The sequence below is a fragment of the Apis mellifera genome, linkage group LG2 (genome assembly GCF_003254395.2).
Source record: "Apis mellifera strain DH4 linkage group LG2, Amel_HAv3.1, whole genome shotgun sequence".
Classification (NCBI taxonomy): domain Eukaryota; kingdom Metazoa; phylum Arthropoda; class Insecta; order Hymenoptera; family Apidae; genus Apis; species Apis mellifera.
The window spans coordinates 4,320,617-4,347,589 of NC_037639.1; the positions used below are offsets into that span (position 1 = coordinate 4,320,617).

General features: G+C 39.4%; 1 protein-coding gene across 4 annotated transcripts in view; it reads right to left on the reverse strand.

Moving 5' to 3' along the window:
- Positions 1-26,973, reverse strand: part of LOC724736 (semaphorin-1A) — a 404,583-nt gene that overhangs the window by 359,102 nt on the left and 18,508 nt on the right. For all 4 annotated transcript variants that reach the window (XM_026439024.1, XM_016910718.2, XM_006559124.3 and 1 more), the window contains one exon: positions 13,479-13,658. In XM_026439024.1, the coding sequence (XP_026294809.1) occupies positions 13,479-13,575 (97 nt within the window). In that variant the 5' untranslated portion in view covers positions 13,576-13,658. The remainder of the gene's footprint in view (positions 1-13,478; positions 13,659-26,973) is intronic.

Below are 26,973 nucleotides of genomic sequence, written 5' to 3' on the forward strand. Positions count from 1 at the left end.
TATTCACGTATACACGCACGAGAAGAAACTTTTAAGATAACATTGGTGGGGTTGTATACAAGGCGAGAAGAAGGTTTGATAAGCGTAGATTGAATACAAATTTTTGTAAAAAAAAAAATCGTTCATCGATTTTTATTAAATTCACAGATTATATACAGATGACGGACTGCGATTTTCGTCGAGTTTGAAACCGCGGCGCGACGTAAACGATTCGATTATCGCGCGGCATCGGCAAATATTTGAAGGAGGGGAAAAAAATATGAGATCGAAGAGAATGAAACGGCAACAGATAATAAGTATTTGCCATTGTCAAGCGGTTCGGCACACAGTTTATTTAATACCCGGCCCAGATATTTTTGATTGGATCCCGATGCGAGAGATTACATCCGCCCATGCTACAGATTTGTAAACCGTACGATGGAAAATTGAAAGCCGTACTTGTTGTGTGTGCGTATCGAATTACAGATGCGTAAAACGCGATCGCCCTTTCGTTCCCGGGAATTTATCCCGTCGATTCCGTGAAATTTAACGCGTACATATTTTGCGCGTGTAAAAAGAGAATGACTCTGCAAGATTCGATCATCAAAATTAGGAAATAAAAATTCTGAGATGGAGAAATAAATAAATGAATATCTCGTTTAATAGGAGATTCGTGAAATTTAACGCGTACATATTTTTCGTGTATAAAAAGACTCTGCAAGATTCGATGATCAAAATTAGGGTGGAAATAAAAATTCTGAGATAGAGAAATAAATAAATGAATATCTCGTTTAATAGGAGATTTGTGAAATTTAACGCGTACATATTTTTCGTATATGAAAAGAGAATGACTCTGCAAGATTCGATCATCAAAATTAGGAAATAAAAATTCTGAGATGAGAAATAAATGAATATCTCATTTAATAGGAGATTCGATATGAAAAGAGAATGACTCTGCAAAATTCGATGATCAAAATTAAGAAATTAGAGTGGAAATAGAGCGTTCTTTCTTTTTTTTTCTTTGCAGAATATAAAATAAAAATTCTGAGATAGAGAAATAAATAAACTTGAATATCTTATTTAATAGGAGATTCGATGTTGATAATTTTCTTTCTTTGGTGAGTAGATAGAATAGAATATTAAGATTAGCTTGCAATTTTTACATGCAATTATTAATAACTTAATTCCACGACGACGTTCCATCATTTCTAAGTGCAATACCAAGAGTAGAAGCTTTATTTCCCTTCAATATTTATTTTCGATATGTAACGTTTTCCATTATTATCCGTCTCATCGATTTCCTATCGTCGTTAATTATTGGCAAATTCTTTTGCGCGTGTCCAATTTGAAACGCAATAGAAAAAAAATACGAACGTTAAAAAGATACTTTACTTTTCTTCCTTAGAAAAATCACTTATAAAAATAATAATAACTCAAGGTATTTTATTTCCCAATTAAAAATGACCTTCGTCCGTCAATCCTCTTTGGAATATCTCTCTCCGTCTCTCTTTCTCCATCTCCTCGTAAATCGTTATTTATTCTTAATATAACGTTATCACGGCCACCGCCATCTTATTGATTTCCCGTCACTCCCGCCGCGGGAGAATTCTATCCCCCGGACATTAATAAATCTATCCGTCGAAACGGCATCCTGAAACGTGTGCGGGTCACGGATTGACGCGTCGCGTCGCGACGCGACGATCGCTCGGACCGTGAAGGAGGAGGGATGCTGCCCTCGCGGGACGATCAATCACTCGGCATTCTTCTCCCTTTCTTCCGTTCCCTTCCCCTCTCTCTATGGAAATCGTTTCTTCCTTCGAAACGTGATCGTTTCGCCGCCACTTTTATTTCTCGAGATTCGAAAGAATCGAGTTCTTTCATAAAGAAGCTACCCTTGATCGACTGTTTCCACGAATTACTATTCGTAAGATAATAGATTATTTGTCATGAGATTTTATTTTATCTCGTCGTATTCGTATTTCAAAAGGAAGAGTGTGTAAACGTCGTTTTAAGGGGAAGAAAAAAAAGAAAGTGAATAATGGTAGAAATGAAATTTTCAAAATGTATTCCTTTCAATGCAATTTCTGATTAATGCAAACGGGCGCAATAATAAATCCATTTTCTGCCTTCTGTATCCTCGAAAGTGTTACTGCTGCATGATTTATGCGATGTTTTGTATATTTGCGCTTACGTTCAATGGTACGTGTCGGGATACAACGCTTTACAAATATCCTGATGGCTGTTGCTCTCGAATATCAAGAATAAACGATAATTTTAATGGATGTTTCTGTTATCGTTTCAAAGTATCTTTATACTTAAACGGCAATCCACCGATTTCTTGTTTACCGTTTATTTTTCTCCCCGCTGTTATCTTTGACAAATTGCAATACAAAGTACTCCTTTCTTCCTTTCTTTTCATTAAACACTTTTGCTTTTTTTTACACGCGAATCCGATATTTTCCATCTAGAATTATTATAAAACGTATTCAAATTACAACAAATATAATTAATTATTTAATGCAGGAATAAATTCGAGCGAAAAAAAAAAATCTTTTAAATCCTCCACGCGTACGATCTCTATTTACTTCAAGACCCATCGCAATTTCTACATAAGATTATCAATTATCAATATTCTCTTGAACAAAATAAAAACAGATTCGTTACACGATCTTAATTAGTTGATCTCAACGAGAGTATTAAAGAACGAATACGAACAATGTGGAGGAACAATGTGGGATCCGGATACACATCCCGCGTAAATCTATACAGCTTTGCGTACAACAGTTGGTTGAGCCACAACTTTGTCGGACAAACGAGGATGATAAGCTTAATTAAGCTTATCGTGCGCGTATACACGTATATGCTAATGCTCGAGGAAAAAAAAATTATTACGATCCTCCACCCGATGGAGTTTAATAAATATTTTTTACTTTTGCGAATGGAACAATGAGCGACGATTCGAATCCCCCTCCCTGTTAATTATAATAATCGGTATCGGGAAAAGAATTAGATTTTTACCTTTTGTGCCGGTTATGTCGGTCAAGAATTATCAGAGGTGAAAACGAATCGAATCGATACTTTATATATACTGGAACTGGCCATTGTACGATAGCTTTGCGATTTAAACGATTAATAAAAGGGGGCAACCAGTTTCCACGTGAAAATTTGATCGAGAAATTTAGTTTGATCATCGGCTCGAATAATATCTTGGAATTATTCGATTTTCGATCGAAGATATGAAAGCGTGTTCTTTCTTCATATAAGAAAGGAATAATAATAAAGAGACGATAAGTAGTTTCTTTTTTATTAAACGTGATAAGCTTGATATTTAAAAATTTAAAAGATTATTGGAAAAAATGATATATCGTTCTCCCTTTTTTTAAAGCAAAAATTAACAAATTTTTAAATCGATTCGTTGTCGATAAATAATAAAACTCTCTGCATATATTTCGAAATATATCCCAATAAAAGTAATTGTTGATTCTATACGCTCGAAAAATATCGCCTCCCTCGATTTACAAAAAATACGTACATTTTAAATATACGAATGAAAAATTTTCTTTTTATAGATAAACAAATATTTAATCCCACGGGCGATAATTCATCGAACCATTCATTGAATGGAGAAAAGGAGCCGAAAAGGTACGAAATAATATCTCGACGAGAGTAATAATACGCACAGCGTATTATCTCCGTATAGATGAAAGCGGTAAAAAACTGTTAGCAAGATTGCAGCAGGAAGCTTTAATAAAAGCCCTAAAAGCTTTTAATAAAAGCCGGTACACACTTTCGTTTCACCTAAGACTATAGTTGGGCCGCGAAATGCCATTACTTAGGCACGATTAAATCCAACTACCACGCTTCAACGATACTCTAAATCAGCTCTAGCGACGATCATTCTAACGAAATCTTTTGTTAACCGGATCGAGAAGGGGAAAATCTCCATCGTTTCATCCTCCTCTGCTGAATTTTTATCTATAAATATTCTATTATATCCTACAATTTAATTATAAAATATATACATACATACTTTCGCATATTTCATATAGATTCGATTTACAGAAAAAAAAAAAAAGAATTTCTTCGAAAAAGAGAAAAAATCTAGTCGAAGGGAAGGGAGGAAAAAAAGAGAGCATCGATCGATAAAGTATCGGCAAAAGACTTCGGCGGAAACCTTGGAAGCGCTTGAGCAAATTCCGAATTGATTATCGATAAACGATTCGATTAATTTGATAATTACGCGCGTAATCCGTTTCGAGGAGGGTTTATGATAGGGTGTGCAGGCTACGTCCTCGTTCGAAGTGGATTTGCAGGCGTGCGACAAACTTCTGGTTAAATCGGTTTCTGATGCAGCAGAGAGAGAGAGAGAGATCTTAGATAGCGAAAGATTAACTGGTAAATAGAAATACGGGTGGAAAACGGGCGACCATCGATCAATCGTTACCCGATTCCCTTTTTCGAGCACAATGGACACGCCAAGAATTCAACGTTCCTCTCGGGAATTTAAATATCGACAATCGATGTTTAATTACACAACGTTCATCCCTCCTACCCCTAATTAACGTCCGATTATAATTTCAATCGCGCACTCCGATCTATTATCGCGGAAGGGGCCAAGATTCAAAGAATTTCATTATACCCTCGGTTGTCTATTTTTCACGGGTTTCGCGGCGCGCTCTTCAATTCCGATCCGATTACGGGAAACGAACGAATGGATGGATCTTTTTCTCGAGAGCGTTCAAACGCCATGTTTGTCCAATTACGTTGGAGAATGGAATTTTTGTATCTTTAATTTTCCTTCCTTCTTCTTCTAATTTTCGTTTAAGACTCGATTAATGTAACAAGATGAGAAGGTAATTTCTGTAAATTAAGAAATCATCCTTGACAATGTTGGACTTACTCTGGAGTAAGCCTGTTTAATTAATAAGATTAATTAAACTTTAATAATCTTAACCGCAGTTTCTTTAAGATCAATTTCCTCGAAAATCTCTTTGAATTTTATCGAAACAGAAGATTTTGCAATTGTTCGTTTCTCAATTTTCTCTATCTTCTCAGAATAAAAACCGAGTCGTAATAAAAATCCCGCCCCAATTTAAAAACTAATCTCGAAAGAAGAGAAAGAAACACACGATCCTCCTCAGAATTAACCCATCTCCCGGGCTGATAATTGTAAAAATCTCGCGCGTGTCCACGTTGTAACTGAATTTCAACTATAAATAAACACCTGGGAGAGAGGGAGAGGGGGACACGGCTCGCTGCACACAAGAACAGTTAATGGAAAACGGGACTACCTGTCCCGTATGCACGAATTGCACCTGGAAATAAGCGCACCTGTATACAAAATTCGTTCTGAGCCCGACTTTACTCATTTTAAAATACCAAGCAGGAGAAAAAATTGGATAACGAAGTGTGGGTGATAATTTCGCGTTGCCATCCTCGATACACTTGCTAACGAGTGTGTATTCGTGCCAGATATGTGTGTGTTGATACACAGATCCTCGTGGAAAATGATTTATCGAGAGGGCGCGTTCTTTGTACGTTTCTGGGGGTGATTTAATGAAGCGCGCTTATTAAAACGGTGGATGAAGCTATTGACTCGGGATGGAAGAAATGGAAAGGGATTAAGGACGATAAATATTGATTTTTGATAATAAATGCGAATGTATAATATTCGTGTGTACAAAAGTTGGAAAATTTTACGAGATCGATCAGGGTGAGATGGAAAATTCCTGAACGAAGGGGTAATTTTTTTTAAGAAAATTATAGAAATTTTTCAGAAAAATTCTGAAAATTTCAGAGATTAAGGACGATAAATATTGATTTTTGATAATAAATGCGAATGTATAATATTCGTGTGTACAAAAGTTGGAAAATTTTACGAGATCGATTAGGATGAGATGGAAAATTCCTGAACAAAGGGGTAATTTTTTTTAAGAAAATTATAGAAATTTTTCAGAAAATGGAGGATAGATTATTCTCTTTCCCTATAAATTTCGAAGAAGAGAAATAATTGTGCAAAGATTGTTAAAAATCGAAAAGGAAGATTTATATTCGATAACAATAAATATATATATATACATATATTGTGCGGAAATTTCATTGGATCATCGAATAAGAAGATGGAACCGGGGAGAAAGATAACATTTGATTACTGCGGTTGATTGCGTTAATGTAGAGCTATTGTCGGTTCGAAGACAGTTCCGTTAGTTTCACGATAGTTTGACTGCTCGGCGAACATGCATTAATAACGCGGTTGAATTTACATTGATGAATGTATCAATGATTAACGGCCGTATCACCGTCACAAATTTCCAACGTCGAACAAATATAATGCCTGTCGTGAATCCAAACTATATATCCCATATCTCTCGCCAAACTTTGCTCAAAGTTCAAAAGCGCGCAAGATTATAAACCCGGATTAATCTTGAAAACTTGAGCTCAAAAACTTCTATTATTATAATATACAAAAACCGAGTAATTTAAAAGGAGAGAAGAATTCCAATTACGTACGCGACTATAAAAAAAAATCTCGATCATTTATTTCCCAATGATTTCGACGAAATATTGCTCGAAAATTTTTTCGAAAATCTCGATTCCAAATACGAATGGAATTCAGACGCGTTCAAATTACGCTCAACGTAATTCGTATTCGACGGTAAAGCGAAATTTCGACAAACATTCCCCCCTCGTGAAAAATCGTGAAAATTCGACGCGAAATAACAAATTTTCCGCAACATTCCATCCGATCGATCGATCATTCGAAAATCACGGGGATGCTCGATCGAAGATGTCTGGCGGATAATTGAGAGAGAGACAAAGGCAGGTGTAACGGAGGCATATTCGAGCGACCGTTCGACGACGCGCTCAGCTTAACAAAGTTCTTCTTCTCGTAACGAGCTTACTCTTGGCAAAAGCCAGCCAAGTGTACGGCTTCCGCAACGGCTAACCTACATACCGTCATATTATTGCATCCGATACAACAACGCGCGGATCCCGCAATCTTATGCGCGACTCCACTCGCAAAATCTAAATCGACGCGTAAATTGAAATTCCCGCGACAATTTAACCGAACGGTTAACTTTAACCAACGATGCGCCATCTGGCAGTATGAAGAGGTAAATCGTAAATCGTGTGTGTAAGAGAGTTAATTTTAATTTTTTTTTTTTAGCTTTGATCTGTTGGATCGAATAATTTGTCAATGAATTTCGAGTTTGCACTTGTATTTGGATTCTTTTTCAAAGGTTCGTTTCGTATGTGATTAAGAGGATATTTTTCTAAATCTGTAATATTGATCTTAATTGATATTAAGATCGAGTATATTTGTTTTTGAAAAGGTGACTCGATTTAAAAAGGCAATATAATTAATACTTTTTTGTTTCTTCTTTTTATAGGTTTATAAAAATATTTGGTGAAAAATAATAGAACAAATAAAATGCAAATTCAGATTCAGAGCTTCCAGCCATTCTGTCTCGCGATGGCAATTAAATATATTTTCACGAAATATATATATATTTATACATGAATCTTTATATATTCAATATTTTTTGTTTCTAGTTCAAATTTTTAAAAATGCACCTCTCGCTTAATTGCCATAAAACGTGGGATTATAAACAAGGAAACAACAAGCAAAAAGAACTTTTTAAAATTCGTGTGAAAACGTTAATCCATATGGGAGAAAGCAATTGTTGTCGATAGGAGCAAAGATAAGTAAAAATATTTCAATTCCAGATACTATATATTATATCTAATTGATAACACCCACAGCCGATGTAAATACTTTCTACGCTATTAACCTGGAAATATTTAAGAAATCTAGGTCGGCAATATGCAATACAGCATACTGATAAAGGCGAGGAAGTCGTATATATCGTAAAAACTTATTTTCCATACGCGCAACTTTCGAAACGTATATAATACTTACACGATATAAAGAAAACATATAAAAAAGTGCAATAACAATTCTATTATGAAACTTCAAATCTCGCGTGCATTTCAAGAAAAGGAAAACTTGACCGTTCTTCTAAGACGAAAAAAATAAAACAAACTATTTAACTTTCGTCTCGAATCGTTCTCACGGAAAATGTTTAAGAATTTTATTCGACATCGAAACAAAAAATAAATTTCCTCGCGAAAATTAAATCCCATCTGATCCCTGAAGTATGCAACTCCCAGAACAAGAATAATAGGAAAAATTCGTAAAAAAGAAATTGAAATTAAAAATTGAACAAGATCGATACAAAATTCTATTTCTATAATATTCTCGAAAACAGAGAGAAAATAAACTCAAGTTACGACGGATAGTAACCCAAACGTATTTCCATAATATTGTACACAATTGGGGAAAAGCAAGCGGAGAGCACGGAGCGGGCGATCGCATGCCGTAGATTTGTACACGGCCGTCCAATTTCATCCGAGCTAGAGTTGGCTAACTACGTACGTATCCCGCCCCGTCCCCGCCGTAATTGAATACTCAATAGGATTTACCAAAGCGGACCAACGCGGTCGCCGCGCCGATCGACACGACACACGCCAATATTTGATCCGTGTCAAAAGCTTCGAGGCAGATTCGCCACCCACGGATTTCGAAGGGTCGTTAAACTCGGCGAGCAACCCTCCCTCTCGCTTTGTATTCTTCTTTCCCCTTATGTTCCTCCCCCCTTCCATTGTCTTCGACTTTCCGCTGGATTTTTCTCTCTCTCTCTCTCTGTTTAACCATTTTCCTCGTATCGGATGGAGTTCGTGGGTTGCTTTTGTTCGCGGGTTAGGTTAATTGCGCGGCAGTGTTCCTTTCTCAGAGGTGGAAAATTTATTGTTATATGGGTTTTTTTTTTTTCGAATGTAATATTTGTAATCTTTGTTATTATGGAATAATAACAGGGAATGGGATATTTTTCACGAAATTGGATGTAATGATTTATATAATGTAGAATTGTAAAATTAGAGAATTAGTATTGGGAAACGGTTTCGAATCGATGACAATTCGAAATGGGATTAAAACGATCGAGGAATCTCTGACGAGAGCGTTTCGACGAATTTAATTTGCAAGGAAATGGGAACTAATTATCGAGAATTATTTACCTTTAAAAAGGTGATATTTATAGATATTTGTAATGGAGTTATTACGAATTGTATAAAATATTTTTTTCTTTTTTAGATTTCGATTAAAACGAACGTATGAAAAAATATGTAATCGAAACAGTATTGATCTTTTTTTCAATTATATACGCGGAAAAAGTAGTATTCGTTTCGTTTCAATTTATTCCGATATTCCTTTTTTTTTTGTTGTTGTTATTGTAAATCTCGCCTAAAATATTTGTATCGATTTTTATTTTGAATATTCGTGCGTGTAAAATTATAAAAATAAAATTAATATTTTTATTTCAGCTCGCCTCCACTGTCAACCGAGCAAAACCGTAAAATCAGAAATTCCCTTAATAAAATTTCGAATGAAAAAAATTTCTACTAAACAATTTCAATAGTTCGATAGAAACATTGAAATATAATTTCTCGATTTCTATTCAACCGATTTAAATACGGTAACCCGGTTCAAATTGAATTTTGACGCACAAAAAAAAAAAGAAAAAAACATCCCAAGAGCTTAATTTCGCGTTATATAAAGCGGTATACCGCCAATAAGAGGAGAAACGATTCGCTCTTCAAACGGTTCAAAGTCGTGATTAAAAAATGATATACACTTTTCACGCGTGTATATAATCCCTCGGATTATCTCTTCCCCCTCGATTCAAATCAATCGTCTAAAGCGAAAATTTTAGGGAGGGGAGTTTTATCCGTTCCTTTAAAAGCCTCGAAATACCGTGATTAAACCTAATTGGATTATTCGTTATTCAGAACGATTGCACGCCGATTAAAGCGCACAATAGAAGTATATTTGTTTCGCTGCCCTGTTCGAACCGAATCACTCCTCCTCCAGTAACGCGATCTTCTAACTGTTCCAGCCAACCGGTGTAATTACCAACCGGCCTCTTTCTCCTTCCAAACGCGTGTCGAATACACGGGGTGAGAGCCGTTATTGTTTTGTCTTCGATTGCCTGAGACCGAACGAGGGCAACGATCGTCCATCGATTTTTTAAAAACCATAATCCCGAAGAAATATCGAAGAGATTCCAAGAAATTTGTAGGAAATTATATCACGCTGGGAAAGGAACTTGTTAAATATTTAATGGGCTATCGACGTGCGGTTTCCTGGTTGATGGAAATTTTGGAAAAGCTCCATAATAGTTCGAAGAATCGACAAGGCATAAATCCTGATTTTAACGAAAAGTTTCCTCCCTTAGATCCTTTCTCTCCCATCATCCGAGGTTATCTTAAACATCGACACTTGCACGGCCAAATCCACAGGTGCGGTCGAAAGGGTGCTCACGTCGCGCGGAAATGCCTTTGAATCGATGGAACACGGCCGACCTCGACGATGAAATCGTGACACGTGTACCGGGTGTACGGAGATTTCAAGAATGGATGTGTGTAAATGGTTATCGGATCATTTGGTATAAAGTTTAAGAAGTGAGAAAATATTCCATGAGATAAGAAATAAATTCGTGATGGAGAAAAGAAAAAAAGGAAACCGATCGTATTAAAACTGTGTGGATTTGAGTTAACTTGGACTTCTTCCACAGCTTAGATATTTATATAAATATATTATATAAATTATATAAATTATATAAATAATATATATGTGATAATATATATAAATAATTATATAAATATATAATATATTATATAAATTTATAAATTTATTTATTTAGATAAATTTGCAAAAACTTTTCTATAATTTAAAGTAAAGGAGAGGAGGAGGTGAGATGAGAAGTAGAGGATAAAGAAAGAAATAGAGGAAGCGGAATGCCATTCGACTCCATCTTCGTTATAAATTTCTCCCTTATCTTCACCAACCTCCTTCAAACTTCGACCTTAACCTTTCAGAACACCCAGTATGCACGATTCCTCCTCTCATCCTGTCTTGTCCCTTTTCTCACCCTACCTTTTCCTCTCCCTCCCTTCCCCAAGTAGCTGTTCAAGGTAAAACATAGTCGTTCCCGATTCTCACAGGGCGACAACCTTCGCTTCCATGTACACGGATCGTTTCATTCCATAGCGCCATAGCGTTTTCTATCAGTCGGTCGCCACTCTTCTCCCAGGTTTCTTTATCTCACCGGGGAGGAAATTAAATTTCCCGTGTGAAAAGAATCGCGTGAAAAGAAGAGAAGGAATTCTGGAATCGGTTTCTCGAACGAGAGGACTAGAACTAGCTTTTTTCTTTTTTTTTTTCTCGAATTGCCGCCGTTATTGTTTCCGATAAGCAAGCGTGCAAACATTCCCCCCCGTTAAAACGTTAACTGTGGAAAATTAACTGTGGAAAAGGGGGGAATTTTTATCGATAAATGGTTATGGTATAACAGTGGTGATAGTTGAACTTGTACACGGTGGAAGCTTGTTAATTGCTTGCGATGGATTTTGCAAAAGGAAGAAGAAGGGAGAGCGGGCAAAAATCGAGATGCGACGAAGGAAGTGATTAATTATATTATTCTGTCTTCGTAATATTTTCTTATATCCTTAAAAAGTTGTAGAAGTGAGAATCAATGCCGTGAGAGTAATTTAAAAACAATGACGTTCCGTTCAATATTAATTGCTGAAATCAGGTTTGTGAAAATAATGTATGCAATGAATGTTATACAAAATGTAAACGAAATAATACAGAATTCGATTCATTGATTCGTTTATGAACCAAATATTCGTAATGGAAGAATATCTACACGCATCAACCATTATACGGATTATACAGATTAGAAGATGGTGCTAAAAGGAAGAAAAAGTAATAAAAAAAAAAGCCAATTCCTTATAAAAGAGACAAAACTTTCTTAAAAAAAAAAAACCAACACCTCCCAAGAATTGTTAGAAAAATCTTTTACTCTTTTTTTCTAACTCGTTCGAAATAAAATCTTTTCCCTTCCACAAAAATCGAAGAGGATCGAATCGAATCTTTCCCTTCGAAACGTGCCTTATTGTTCCCCCACAATCTGTCATAGTAATGAAGCGGAACGAACCTCGAATCCGGAAGCCGTCCTTTCCTTCGTCCACCGGAAACGCGGTCGTTAATTCGTCGAGATTAATTTTAGCGCGGAAGGCGTGAAACTTTTATTCGGAGGTGGTCTTTTTTCTTTTTTTACTTTTAAAAGGGGACGCCTTTTAGCCGAGATGCATTTGCTCGATTGGCAAGTGTATTCTGCGGGATGAAAGCGCGTCGAGAAAGAGAGAGAGGAGGAAAAGGAGGGAAATCGATTCTGGATGGAGAGAGAGCAAATTGGTAACGCGCGATTATTTCGAGCATCGGCGGGTTAATGACGTGAAATAAATGCGCGGAGCGTGGTTGCGTAAAATGCACACACATCTCGCCCCTTGATGGCTCTTGATCGATTAATTTGATTAATCTTAATTTAATATCCACGCGTATATGTGTGTATATAGATATATATATACTAAAACGCGTGTCAATTTAATAATTCGATACATCTATATAAAATAGCATGGCGGCCTTCGTTTCATTAAATTCCCGTGCGCAAAGGCGGCCGATGAACCGAATTAAGCGATACATTATCATTAATGCGACGATAAAAATGCACGAAATAACTTTTGCACCCTTTTATCCCCGCGCTTATAATCGTCTATATTCCTCTTTTTAATAATGCATCCGGTGAAATCGAATGAATTCGATTTGTGTAAAAATGAACGCAGGTTTTTGCCCTGCGTTCGAAAGATCTCGAAATTAAAGCGGCGAATTAGAAATCTGACAGATTGTTGATCGGTTTCCATTTTTGAATAGAGGGATCGAGAATAGAAAATTAGAATTATTTTCTGAAAATCTAAATTTCATTAGAACCATTTATCGTGAAGAAGAAATAACAAAGTGTACAACAGGGAATTAACAGTAATATTAAGAAAGACAAAAGTTATTTAATAACTCTTGCAATGATAATGAAAATAAATCTACGATCTCAATGATTTTTCCAATTCGTTTCGAAATAGAGATTAAAAATATAGAGTTCGGTTTTCACCTGAAAATAATTTCACCGATGTAACAAATACATAGTCATTACAAAGAGCGCAAAATAACTTGTCAGAAAGATAAAGAAATTAATTTCACGCGTATATCGAATCCATTAACCGATGCAGATAAAGCGAACAATTTCTCAAATTGAATTATTTCAAATGATTTTTCGAAATATTTTTACGCATAAATAAAACTCAACATAATTCAACCCCGTATAAAGAACCCTGTGTAAATTTTTCAATTTTCACGCAGATATCGATAATCTCAAATTACGAAAAAAATTAATAAAATATTCATAATTAAAAAAAAATGAAACAAATAATAAACAACTCAAACTCCCTTTACGTTAAAAAATTGAAGAGACTTTTTTAAGCACGATAAATGGTTCTAATTTCTGAATTAAGAAATCAATTATGCTAGTGTGAATATTACTGACGATGTTTGACGTGCAGCCTAGGAACCGGATCTTGCGGCCAAGCCACGTTCTGCGCAGCTAAGCTGATTAGCGCCAAAATTCGCAGCGATGTGCTCATTTTGGTAGCGAGTGGCCCTGCAGGGTATCCTATGAATCAGCGGTAGCTTTCAATCCTCGTCATCGCCGCACCGATCGTCATTCCTGGAAAAAAAAAAAGAAATTTATTGAAGTTTCATTCCAAAGTGTCGAAGAATCGAAAAGAAAAGCTTTTTACCGGCTAAAGAAAGAATTCAAGATGGTAAAGTTTAATTTAATATTAAAAATTAAGCTAAAGCAATTAAAAATCATTTCGATTTAGGGTGCTTAATAAAAAAAAATGAAAAAAGAATAAACATATAAACACTTTATCGTATGATATATAATACTCAATTATCCAACTTCAAAGCAGTACGCTTAAAGAGCTTTGCTGGAATCTAGGTCCCCCCTCACTTTATTACCGTGAAGAGGAACTTGAAAGAAGAAGTTACCTAGTTCATTCTCATAAATGTGCCGCCGAGACGAGATCCAGCAATAATATTAAAAACAACAATTCGTATAATTAATTCCATGGAATGAACAATCGATTGCATCGATCATATCCCTTTTAATATTTTCTGACAAACATGATATAAAATATATATATATATAATTTAAAAGAGAAAACTGAAAGAAACCCTCCCCCATTTTCCTCTTTCCCTATCGAGAAACGAGAAATTCGCTATTAAAATAATATACAAAAAAAATAAAAAGTGAACTCGATAATTCCACGATATCTCAACACAGAGAAGAGAAAGATCCTGGCTTGTCACCGTCGCGGTAGGAAAAAGTTTCTCACGTGGCCGCGTTAAAAATGCATGCATTTCTTAAAAATCTTGCCTGTTCTTAACAACAGAACGGTGGGCGCAGAACGGTGTCACGAGCGTCTTTGTTCTTTTTTTTCCGCGGACGAACTTGTACATTGCACGGCTTCCTCCATCCGGAGGGGAGAGAGGGGAAGTGGTATCAGGCCAGACATTCGAGGAGGAAAGTGGAGGAGAAGGGAAGGCAACGGAGGGAGGGAGAAGATAAAAGGCTAACGAAGGAGAAACGTTGAAGGACCTCCGACTGAAACGAGCGCGGCAACGACGATGAACAAGACGACGACGACGACGACGACGACGACGACGACGACGACGGTATGCATTATGCAGAGAGGTCGCCAGCTCAAGCTTCTATTTGTCCTCGAGCTTTCGTGGCAGTCGACACCGGTGCCGCCGCGACTTCGAATACATTCGCGATTAGGTGGCAAATCGGATGTACACCTATGCATACATATGTATATATATATATATATATATATATATGTAAAGGTTTTCGTTGAATCGAGCCGCATATCTAGCGCCGCCAACCAACCGCCATTCCGCACGCAAAACGTACAGCTTAATTCCGTTTCCGTTTGCCCGACAGCTTCTTCCCCCTCCCGCCATTTGTCATCTCGAATCCGCTTGAGATCCATGAAAGGATTCAGGATTCATCGATCGAATGAAAGAACAAAAGGGATCGAATAACCGACCAAGGCCAAGTATCGTGTGGCCAATAAGAAGATTCGATACTTCTCCTTCGTAACAGGATTTCTCGTTTCAAAATAAATTTTTAAATTACGATCGTGTGACTGATCGTGGACTATGAGAAATAAAATTTATACATTATAGAATTGGAAGAAAGACAGAGGGGGAAAAACACAATTCCAATCCACTTTCTTTCTTTTTTTCCTTCGTACAAATGCTATTAGTCTAATCCGATTTTTCCACGAAGAACGAGATAACCGCGATTCCTCCTCGATGATCTTGGTAATCGAACTCATCGGCACAAATCGTACGAATTCTAATCCCTTGTTTCAAAACACTTGTTCAAACAAAAAGAAAAGGAGAAAAGAGGAGAAGAAACAAGGTTGCGGGGAGAGATAGTTCTCGATAGTTTGTACGGCGAATACGATCGTAAATTTCGCGAGATAGAGGCGCACTCGTTTCCCAGGGGACCGCTTGAAAACGGGGAGGGAAAAGTGCAACACGGACAAAGTGCTCGCCATATATACGCATCTGAGAGAGGCCGAGAGTCGGTCTCTTAGGCGTGGCTCGCCCTACTTTCGAGACGAGCCACCGTTGGATCGAGAGTCACTTCCCTCCAGCATCCTCGCCGTCGCCGTCGGTTTCCGATTCCTCTCCTCGGCGGCGCGAAACCAGACTTTCTCCTACGAGTCACGAGCCGCCCAGCCCCTCTCGATCGTGGAAAACGGAAAATGGATCGATTTAATTCGTCGATCGGGGGGAAAAATCTCGAGGAGAGGAGATTAGGATACGGTCTGAGGCCAGCACGTGGATCTGGAAGGAAATGTCGTGTGATCAGAATTGGCGAGACGAGAGGAAGATTAAGGTAATCTTTCTTCTCCTCTTACGAGATTTTTATTCGATTTTTTTTTCGAATTGGAAAACTGGTGGAGTGTCGTATCGCGAATAAAGGTTAATTTCGGCTCGTTACTTTGGCAGAGAGATGACACCGATCGAATTTCAATGGAGGTCCCTACAAAAATACCGGGCCATTCAATCGTGAGAATATATAGGGCAAACTCTCGATATAAATCGGCTAAAGGTGAAAAAAAGAGAGGGAAAAAGAAGAGAGAAAAAAGGAAGGAAAGAAAACACCTTTTATTCATACCGTTTAAACACAGCTATTCCGCGAGGGGGAAAAAGAACAATAACAAGGGAATCCTTGTATAAAGGGCCATAGAATCGCGATAACAATGAAATCGCCGCTGCATCGTGTTCCCAAATGTTTCGTATCCAAACGAAACGTGATTTTAATGAACTTTTCGCGCATTAACGAAGCGATCAATTTTTCATATACTCCAGAGATCGAAGTGGGTCAAAGGAATATCGGAAGAAAGATAAATAAAACAACGAGATTAGAAAAAATTTATAGTAGTTAAGTGCGAAAGGAAGTCTAGTCTCTCGTAATTATTCATTGTGCGTGGTTCAAACTGGGTCAAGAAACGGCAGGAACGAATCGAAGACAAAAGAGGATCGAAAAATTACAGAGACCCGGATGGCGAAACCACGGAGCCAACAATGGCCGAGTGAAAAAGAGAGCCACGGGAAAATTCACGGGCGCCACGTGTAATAATTATCCATGCGCTTTGTGCGTACAGCGCCTGAATAAGAGCAACCGACGACACGATCACGTGACACGCTCGGACCGTGTATAATTGCAGACCGATCATTCACCGTTCAACGAGCCGAGGATCAAAGCAAAAACAGTAGGCCTGCTCTCACGTCTTGCTCGCGATTTCCAGCTTTGTGAAATCCTCCACGATGTTCCGTGCCGTGATCGTTTGTTTCGTAGCGGCGCGGCTTTCAAAGAGACCCTCTCGCATACAACGTGTCTCTCAAATTGCCAGTGGATAGTCGTATTAGTCGATGAAAAAAAGGATATTCACTTAAATTCCTTTCGAATATTAGTCTCAAATGAAATTATCCCCCTCGATCTATATATTTTGGCTAGTCAGACTTTTCTTCGATTATTTTACTTCAAAGTAAGAGGAAAATTTCTTTGAACGAAGAAAAAAAATTTACCCTATCGGGACCACCTCTCCATTTTCCACCATCCCACCCGGTACACGCGTATCGATCTAACCGCGCTCTCTTCTTTTTTCTCCTCCTCCCCCCAGTCTCGTTTTCCTACCCTTTCTCCTTTTTTCCCTTTCTCCCCCGCATCCTCATCGGCTAACACCTGTGCAACGCCAACGCCTTCTCGACTTTTTCTATTTTTTTATCGGCGTGCGTTTACACCCAGAGATCCCATTCCTTCGCGAGGAAGGTCTATCGCGAATTTATCGGGCCGAATAAATCGGTGAAGTCGTGATCCATTTTTACTCCGATATTTTTCTTTTTTTCTTTTTCGCACAGCGGATACAATACTTATTCCATGAATTCGTTCCACGGACGGTGTAACCGGTTGTCCTCGATTTTTCCATTCCTCCCTGTCGATAAACGCCTTTTCTCTCCCCCGTTTTCGCGCGCTTTCGCCATTCTTTCCTCCCCGGGTTTTAAACGAAAGTGGATTGGATCTTCGTTCGATCTGACCTTCCTTTTCTCTTCCAGAAAATGTAAATGGTATAAACGATAGGATAAAGTTAGTGCAGACAAGATTACAGTATACACGCCACTTCATGACCAAGGATTATGAGCAACGAAACCTCAAAACTTTGTCAAAACTATCCCTGTCTCTCTCGTTGCGACAAACTTCTCGATGGCTGTGTCGTGTAAAAGACAAATATCGCCGTTGAGCGATACAATTTGCCGCAAAGTGTGCGTTTCATTCTCATGCCGAGGAAACATTTCGTTTGTCGAAGAATAATAGAGGATGAAGTATTTGCAATAATATAATGAGCACAAATTTTTTGACGAATAATTCTTCGAAGAAAAATATTTCGTTCACTCGATGTTTCAACGAATGGAAAGAAAAATTTGCAAAATGCTCTCCTCTTTCGAGGACGAATTTGCGAACGGATTGCCGCAACGCTTCTTAAACGGTTTCCATAAACGCAATCCCGATAAATAAGCGAGTTGTCACGGATTTGTCAACTATTCGCGCGCTTATCGACAGTCGTAATCGCGGCTGCAACAACCGTTTAGGAATGGAATTCGTTGCGAGCCTCCTTCGATTGCGACAAGTTTCCAGAGATCGCGTCCTCTCCTCGATGGTTCAATGGAATCGAGAAGGAGAGGAGGGAAAAAGGGGAGCGGATGCGAGTGAAAGTAAGGAAGAAAGGAAGGGTAAGATAAGTCCAGCGGAGAATGATGAAAGGCGCGAAAAAAGAGGATACACAAGATATCCGCGCGACGATGAATGAGTCTAGGTACGGGCCTTTGAGCCTCCAACCAGGCTGTGATTAATAAGTAACGTCGATCTCGGCCAAAGTTTCCTCTCGAGCTTCCTTCGCCGTTGCACAGCCCGCCCCCGACTGTCACACTTCTCCGTGACAGGCAGGAGCAGGTAAGTAAGTAACAATTTTTCCAAAATAAATGGCGTTCCCCTTTTCAGAGAGAATTGAGTTTTGGTGAAAAGAGAGAGAACTTTAACTTAGTGATTTTATCGATCGAAAAGAGAATAGAAGATGGAAAAGATAATTCTTAATAGGACGAGAAATATTTTCTTTTATCCATATTTTCTTCTTTTTAATCAAATACACGCAAAATGAAATATCAAGTGAGAGATTCGTACAAACTTTCCTTTTTTCATGAGAACAGGATACGCCAAAATTCCGACTGACAGCGTGTGCAAATTTAATCGTTCCATTTGCTTATATCAATTTAATTCCACCAGAGATATCACACGCTCGTCGGGGAGATAGGCCACGTCTCTAAACTTCGTAAATTCGAAAACGAAATTGTACCTCCGTATTTCCAGCAAGTATAAGCAGACAGATCTGATATCCCAATTAAATTTCATCCCGCCGCACGTTTAACCCCGTCGCAACATCTTTCTCGAGATAAGAATCGGAGCCAGCGACCACTGGCCGCACGCTTAACGAAGCGTTTCGAGACATCCGCATCGAGAGAGAAAGAAAAACCGATATAAATCCAACTTACAAACCCAAATGGCTACGTTATACTGCTATTCGAAAATATTATACCAGAGTATTATATCGGCCATACTCGATAAACAGTCTCACCCTCCCCTGCAGGGAAGAAGGAACAGGTGTGGAAGCATTCATACCTCTGAACTGTGTACGATCAATGATACGCGTTATCTCCGTGAACAGGTGAAAGGGTACGCACGCAGGTTAACGCGATTACACGCCGATGTTCTCTGTTTATACACCTACTTGTCGTAACGAGCGAGGAATCGTCCGTTACGTGGCAAAGTTGCGGGGTTATCGGAGCGAGAGAAGTGGCGGGCCAAGTGCTGGCTACTGCGGTAACTATGAAAGCTTGGAGAGAAGAGAAGAGAGGAGGAGGAGGGGGGATCGTGGCCGCATAAGATAGCGGAAGGAGACAGAGGCGGCGAACGTGGCGGGCTATTTAAACGTGGGGCGAATGAATATTCAGAGGAGCGCGGTCTTCGTGCCCCCAGGTGACCTCTCGTGGAAACGACCAGGTGAAATGGTCCAAATCACGGCGAATATTCAGATCTCGAAAACCACCGCCCTCCGTGCAAATTATTCTCGTTACGAATGCCTGCGATCGAGACCTGTGCCGAGCTATGTAAAAGAGTGTAACCAAAACCGCGATTCCCCTTGCAAATTTCTTCCGAATGGAGAACGCTCTCTCCCTCCTTTCTTTCCCTCTCTGCTCCAGAGACGTGGGAATTTAATGCCGCTTTGAATACCCTGTGCCTGTTGAAATATCTATGCCGGCTTGTTAAGTTCGATATCAGCCCAGAGGGAACGTCTGAATTGCTTATAAATAATTGATCGCGTGTCATCTGATGAATATATATATATATGTATATTCGTTCTCGAGTTATATATTTAAATTGTGAGAGAAAAAGGATACTCAGTTTCTTGGGAAACTAAAGTAAATTAATCGTATTCACAATTGAAGGAGAAGGCAAAATTCAGAAGAAGGATAGAATTCTTCGTTAAAGGATCCTTCCAATTTTCGAGTTAAGAAACACCTGCATTCTCGAGCATCGTTTCCCCTATTCGAATACTTCCGGCGTGTTTCGCGTGGGCGAGCAGCGACTTGCCACGTTGCTTAAGATCGCGTTGCAAAAGAAGCAGCTGACTAACTTACACTCTCGTCCCAGACGACAATGTACGACGATTAAGTTGCTGTTCACGAAAATACATGCGCCTAAGTCTGTAACGGTTCGCCAACTGCGAAAACAGCTGCGATGTGTGCATGTAATTGAGATTATTTTTTCACCGAGTTAAAATTTTATTTGTTTAAATTGAATTTATTTGGATAAATTGAATTGAATTAATATCTAACGTTAAGTTCTTTTCAGAAGCTTGATCGGAGAGGAATGTTAATTACTGAATAATAAATATATTTCTCGATCTTCATCTCGGGGGCTTTCCCCTTTTTATTTTGCAAAAATTTCTCATCCCTCCTTGCGATTTGTCCCGAGGAGTCACAGTTGTTTAATTATGGAAATTATATTTGATCTACAAGTGGGAGGTATCTTATCTTGTGCGTGAAAGTGTCCAAATTTACATTGGAAAATACGTTGAACGCGATTTTGAAATGCAAATATTTGATCGATCCGCTCCGCAAATATTCCCGCAAGTGTAACTTTAATGTAAGACGTTGGAAAAATACCAGCGGTAATAACAAGAAATTCCGATTCTCCCTTCGAATTCGCGCCGCTTTCAAATTACGACCCTTAAAATTGCACATTGAGCAAGCTCATATCTTTTTCCATATGACGATATTATCGATCGTGCTCTGATATTTTTCTCACGAATACTATCCTATTACGAAATAAAAGCGTTATATCACAAACAATTGTAGCTCCAAACGATCAAAGTTGTACCAAAAACGGATCAACTGTATGAAATCGATGCCCAACATGTCTTCAGATTATTGTAAATATTAAATTTCATCGTAATCGAAAAGGAGAGACAAAAATTTCCGTCCAATCTTCAAATTAAACACATTTCTCGTCCCGCGAAAAGCTTCTTCCGTTAAACAGGAGGAGGAAGAACTCGTTGCTCGATGATGAAGCGTGGTAAAAACTGTGGTGGCCGAAAACTGCGTAATAACGGGGAACGAGAATGGAGCGCGGAATTACCTCTTGCTCGGGTAATTTCCTCGGGGAAGGATCCTTATACCACGTTGCAGGGGGCGAGACATTGGGCCGGCCATGATTGTGTTTGCCTTTCAGGACGACGACGACGAGCCACTCCGTTCCCGCGGATAATCGTCGCAATTAATACGGCGAACGTTAACGGTAAAAGAAGAAACGAAGATGGGTCCACGTGCCGCGAGGAAAAACGTGGAAAAGACGTTGGCTGATGGCAACGGTGCCCGCGCGCAACAGTACAGTTTCTGGAATGTACACTTCTCCCTCTCTCTCTCCCTCCCTCTCGTAATTTCCGTTAGCTAACCCACGTTCGCCCACGTGCAACTATTCTTTGTCGGTCTTGCAACGCGGAATGCATCCTCGGATGCCTCGGATGATTCTTCTCCAAGTCGCTATCGAGAAGATAATTTAAAAAGAATTATCGAAAGCTGATTACATCTTTCGATGTAAATCAGAAAAATTGACGATGATAGCGATGAAAATCTGCATTTGAAATTTCCACGATTTCACGGTAAGTAATAACAGTAATGATATCACCGCCCACGTTCATTTAACCTTAATCGAATCCGAACTATTCCAAGAGAAGCTCTTGGAAGCAAAGAACGCGAGGAATGTCCCTGTATTGTACGATTGATTAATCTTTCGAATAAGCATCCATTATAGGATAGGAAAGGCAACAGTAGTGGAAAGCGCGGGAATAATCCACGAGTCAATTCAAATGGAAAGGAACGCGGGCATCGGTTCTTTCGATGGAGACGATAACGCGATAAAACCCGGGAGGAAGGAATGCATCGAGGGAACAAGACCAATTTCTACGTCTCCCTCTCCCTCCATTCAACCCAGCACGTTTCACGAAAGAAACCTATCGAAATCGTCGAATCTTTCCCTCTTCCTTCCCCCCTCACTTTCGCCTCCCTCGCGTTTACCTCACGTCACGCTACAAAATTCATTTTATCGCGACAGGGAGGACGAATCGATATTTCTCGGCAATCCGATAAACGAACGACGAGAAGATTGCAACCGGCGGCGCGATGCAATAAATGGATGTAGATGCGGCGAAGGTGTGGATACGTGTTTCGTTACGAGCAAGGGTGACGCCTGTGTAACGCACGCGTGTGTAATACGCCAGGTGTCCGTGCCACGTTGCTTGCCAACGTGCATAGGCGCCGGACGCCATGTCTTGACGCGTTCGATTATCGTTATCCCAATAATTTTTCCTATCCCTTAAACAGACAAGTATTTCGAAATTTGTAATTTCCACGAAAGAGATCCTCGTTATTTATGGTTGAAATATATTAACAACATCGATAGTCCTGCATACTCTACACGTTTAAAGTATCCTATCCTAAAAGCGAGAAGAAAAAGAGAATTTGAGAATTTCATCCTGTTTGGAGTTTGCTCAACTTCGAGTATCGCTGACCCCGCATCAACCAAGGAATCGTTAGAATTTCTTGGAACGATCCTCCCACTCCTCCTCACAAGGAAAATTCAATCGATCCTCGAGGAACAAACGCGTCGTAACTTGCACAAGCCTTCCAATTTCCGCGGAGGACTCACCCCCTTTTAAGGGACGCCTATGACACACGTAGCCGGATGGCTCGAAGCACCTCGCGCCTGTGGACGATTGTCATCGATCGATTTCCACCAGAGAAGACGACGCCGGGCGTCGTAGCTGCGGGCCAATCGAATTTTCATCACCGCCAAGGCAAGCCCTGAATATTCATACCCTCGAATCCCTGCTACCTTGCACACGTCCCCCGGTGGTTGCTCTCCCCCTCCCCTAACCTACACGTACACAGCCGCCGGGTAATCGTGGAGCCCTCCCTCCCCGCCTGACCGCCAGCTGAATTTAAACTGATGCGCAGGGGAGGGCGCGTGATCGCCGTAGGGGCGCTTGAAAGCGGATCGAACGCGCTTCTAGGGTGAACGCCGCTCGACATCCTCTCCTTACCGCTATTTATGCCTCCGTATATATCGGAGGATGAACGGATTGGCACGTGGTGATTATCGAGTTGGTCAATTATCGGCGGGATTCGCGATCAATCGTCCTGCGGATTGTTGATTCTTCGAGTTGCCAGTATTATCGGTTAGAACTTTGGACAAAGGCGACGTAGGATGAATAAGTTATAGATTCGAGGAGCGTTTTGAAGAAATTTTCCTTCGATTAATTTATCGATAATTATTAACGATATTTCTAATCTAAAGGGGGGGAAATTAAATTCGATCAGGCAGGAGGAAATATTGATATTTATTTTCCCCTCTATTTGAATTAATTTCATGTTTATCCATCCGATGTTGAATAATTCAATACGCGGTTGAATGTTGGCAAATACTGCGAGTGGGTGAAAATGCAATCGCTATTGCGCAAATATCCGGACGAGGTGTACGAAGTGTAATAATAAATATTGACGCGATAAGTTGTTATAATAATTTTTAAAAAGGGTATTTATTAATTCGTTCGCCCTGCTTGATCGATCGAGTAGAGATTCCAATTAATTTTATTCGCGTTCATAGTTTGGCAAATTCGTATTCATAACTCGGTGCCAACGATAAGAGATTTGTTTCCCGCTTCTTAGATTCTCCGCGACAATGGATTAGAATTATGATTCGCAGGCAAAATCAAGAAACGAGGGGAGCAGCCTTATCTCTATGAACTATTGTAACTTTGCTTGGTTCGAAATTACACACCGGCAAATCTGTACAAATAAATGGCTGTGTATAATCGAAATAAGAAGAGTGGAGTGATTCTGTACGGCCCTCGTTTGAACCAATAACAACTTCTACCCGTGTAACGCACTCGAAGATAAGAGCTTTCCGATAGTTTGAACGAAGAAAAACCCGTTTTTCCACCACTCACATTAGTCACAAGAATTTATTCTTGCGGCTAATAGGTTTCTCTCCAAGATGGCAGCGACTCTGGTATTTTTTCTCTCTTTTCTTTTTTTTTAAACGCGCCGCCTTACGTCTTACGTCTACTTTAGAGGCGCACTTGACTCTTTTAGTACGTTGCTTTTTTTTTTTTAAGAAGGAGAAAAAAAAAAGAAGAAAACTTTCCACGTGCTTGGTTACAAACTTCGCCTGCAACGACTTTTGTAAATATTTAAATTTATAAGGAACGTAGTAGAGGGAAGGTAGCAGTAGAACTAAAGATGGTTTGAATAATTTTATTGCGCGTGAATAGACTGATCTTCAATAAGATGAAGAAATAATTCTACACCGAGAGAATAAAAGAGAGAGAGAGACTTTCTTCGAGAAAAATTAACATCAATCTTTCTAATCCACTCTTGTACAACGATAATTCACGATCAACCTACTTTCGACACGGTTCACGTGTCCACGTGTTTCGAGCTCGTTTCTTTCAAACGAGCGTGTTATCGAGCAAAAAAAAAAAAAGAAAGATGGAGAGAGAGAGAATAGGTTACAAAGGATATCAAGCGTAGAAAAAGACAAGGAGCGGATAAAAATCAGCCGCTTTTCAGTCCGAACCACTCGACGCTTCTTGCAGCCGGGGTGATCTGACGCGTGTGCAGCCGTTAAACCGAGGGGAAAAGGAGAAAGGGTGGCTGAACAGGGGCAAAAGAGAGAGAGAGAGAAATGTCCAGAGCAACATACGTGAGAGGGAGGGGGATAGGACTGGCAGCTGGCCTACGTATGCTCGCCTATCTTCCTCCTGGAAGGGGGAATGCGCGAAAGAGGGGGACAGGAGGAAACAAAAGCGAGCGATGGAATTCTCCGTGAAAAAAGGAAGAAGGAATGGAAACAAAAAGATAAAGGAGTGATGGGGTAAAAAAGAGGCGACGAGGTGGCCGAAGAGGAGGAAAAAGCGGAAGACAGATCGAGGAAAATACGGGGGTGGAAAGAAAATGTAAGAGACCGGTGGAAGAATCGAGGGCTCGCGGCCGTCGAGTTTCTTCGCCGAGATTTCTCGTTCAAAGTACTCCGCAAACGCGCGGACCTGCCTACATCCATTCATGATTCTTTTTCAAAAGGAGCTCCCTATCCTTTCATATCTTCCACTCTCCTCCCTCTCTCTGGCCTCTCAACGAGCCAGCCGTGTGGACCGCGGGCTGAAATTATTTAGCCACAGTTTCCGACCGCTGCCGGCAACGCGCTTATTTCACTCTTATTCTCCCCGGATGGACGTTTCACGGCTAAATCGAAACCAATTAAACGTGACTCCGAGGAGAGAATGTGGGATTTAAGACACGATTGAACGTGTCGAACGATCCGATGGATTGATTCTTCGTATTCTATATGGACGAAAATTTTAAGAAATCGAGAATCTGAATTGAATTGTTTCGAAGAAAATAATTTAGAAACTATGGTTTCGATATTAGAGATTACTCTTGCTACGAAGACTCTCGATTTATTTTAGAATGAACGCGTTTATATCTTTTCCTTCCCTCCGTCTTGAGAGATTAAAAATGTGTGATCAAAATTTTATCGAAAACGTTTGCACACCGCTTGAAACGAGGTTGCACGGTAAACTGGGACGATATTTGCCGAGAGAATTTACGGAAGCGAGCGATATTATATATATGTCGTCGATCCTAAAGCGATTGGATATTTTTCTCGGTCAAAGGTTAATAGCCCGGGTGTACACGCCGAGGTTTTTAATTCATTTTAATTTGACACACCACCACGTTTAATAACCGATCGCTGAATATTTCGCGCCGAGGCGAGTTGGACAATAAATCGAGCTTAACGAGCGCAGATTTCCAGCGATGCACGCGTCAGTTTCAATGAGATTCATAATGGATCGTAGTTTCGAATTGCTTTTGGAAAAAGAGGAAAAACACCTTGCTTTGAGACGCTTTGAGATCGATTCTATACAACTTTGTGTATCGATCGAGCGATAATTATTGTACCGTTCGGTCAATGATTATTTCGAGGGATGGAAAATGAATAGAATCGTCGAAGAGGAAGAAGAAGGAGTGAAAACGGTATTGGTAACAATAAGAGGGAAGGAGATGAAGTAGAGTTTCGTCATCCGTGAATATTAAATGAAGCTTGATGTCTGGAAGAACGGTGTTTTGATGCAAATTTTTACAACTGTTCCAAGATTACGATAAATGTATTAATTTCTCGTTTCTCGAAGGGAATACATTTCGTTTTTCTTAGAAAATAGATGGGGAACGAAATAATCGAATGAACCTTAAACAGAATTTCGTGAAAAATTGTACCAAAACCACTCATCGATTTATCAGTTTATTACTCCTTTTTTGACTGGTCTGATTCATCCCTTCTTTATTTCCAACAATTTTTTTTTTTTTTGATCGATCTCGAAAAAAAAACACACAGGCAAATTTTCATCTATCCGGCCGTTTATCCAAAAAGTAGCGCAACACATTCGTTCCATTCGCGATCCACGGTTAAAAACCGGATGAAAAAGAATCCATCTGTGCAGGCGGGTTTTAAACGAACCACTACATTATTCGATCCGCTCAACCCTGTGTAATGAAATCAACGAAAGCAAAAATAAACGCAACAACATTTCACCTGTTTCGCTGAAACAACTAAACCCGTCGAAATGACGGATCGCGTATTTTTCACGATCATTGGAAAGAACGTTTCTTTTTTTCTTTCTTTTTGGCAAAAATTAACGTCACGTTCGAGATTATTCCATACATTTTCACGAGATTATTATTTTAATTACCATCATTTATATGTAAAATAGACAGACCGGTAATTC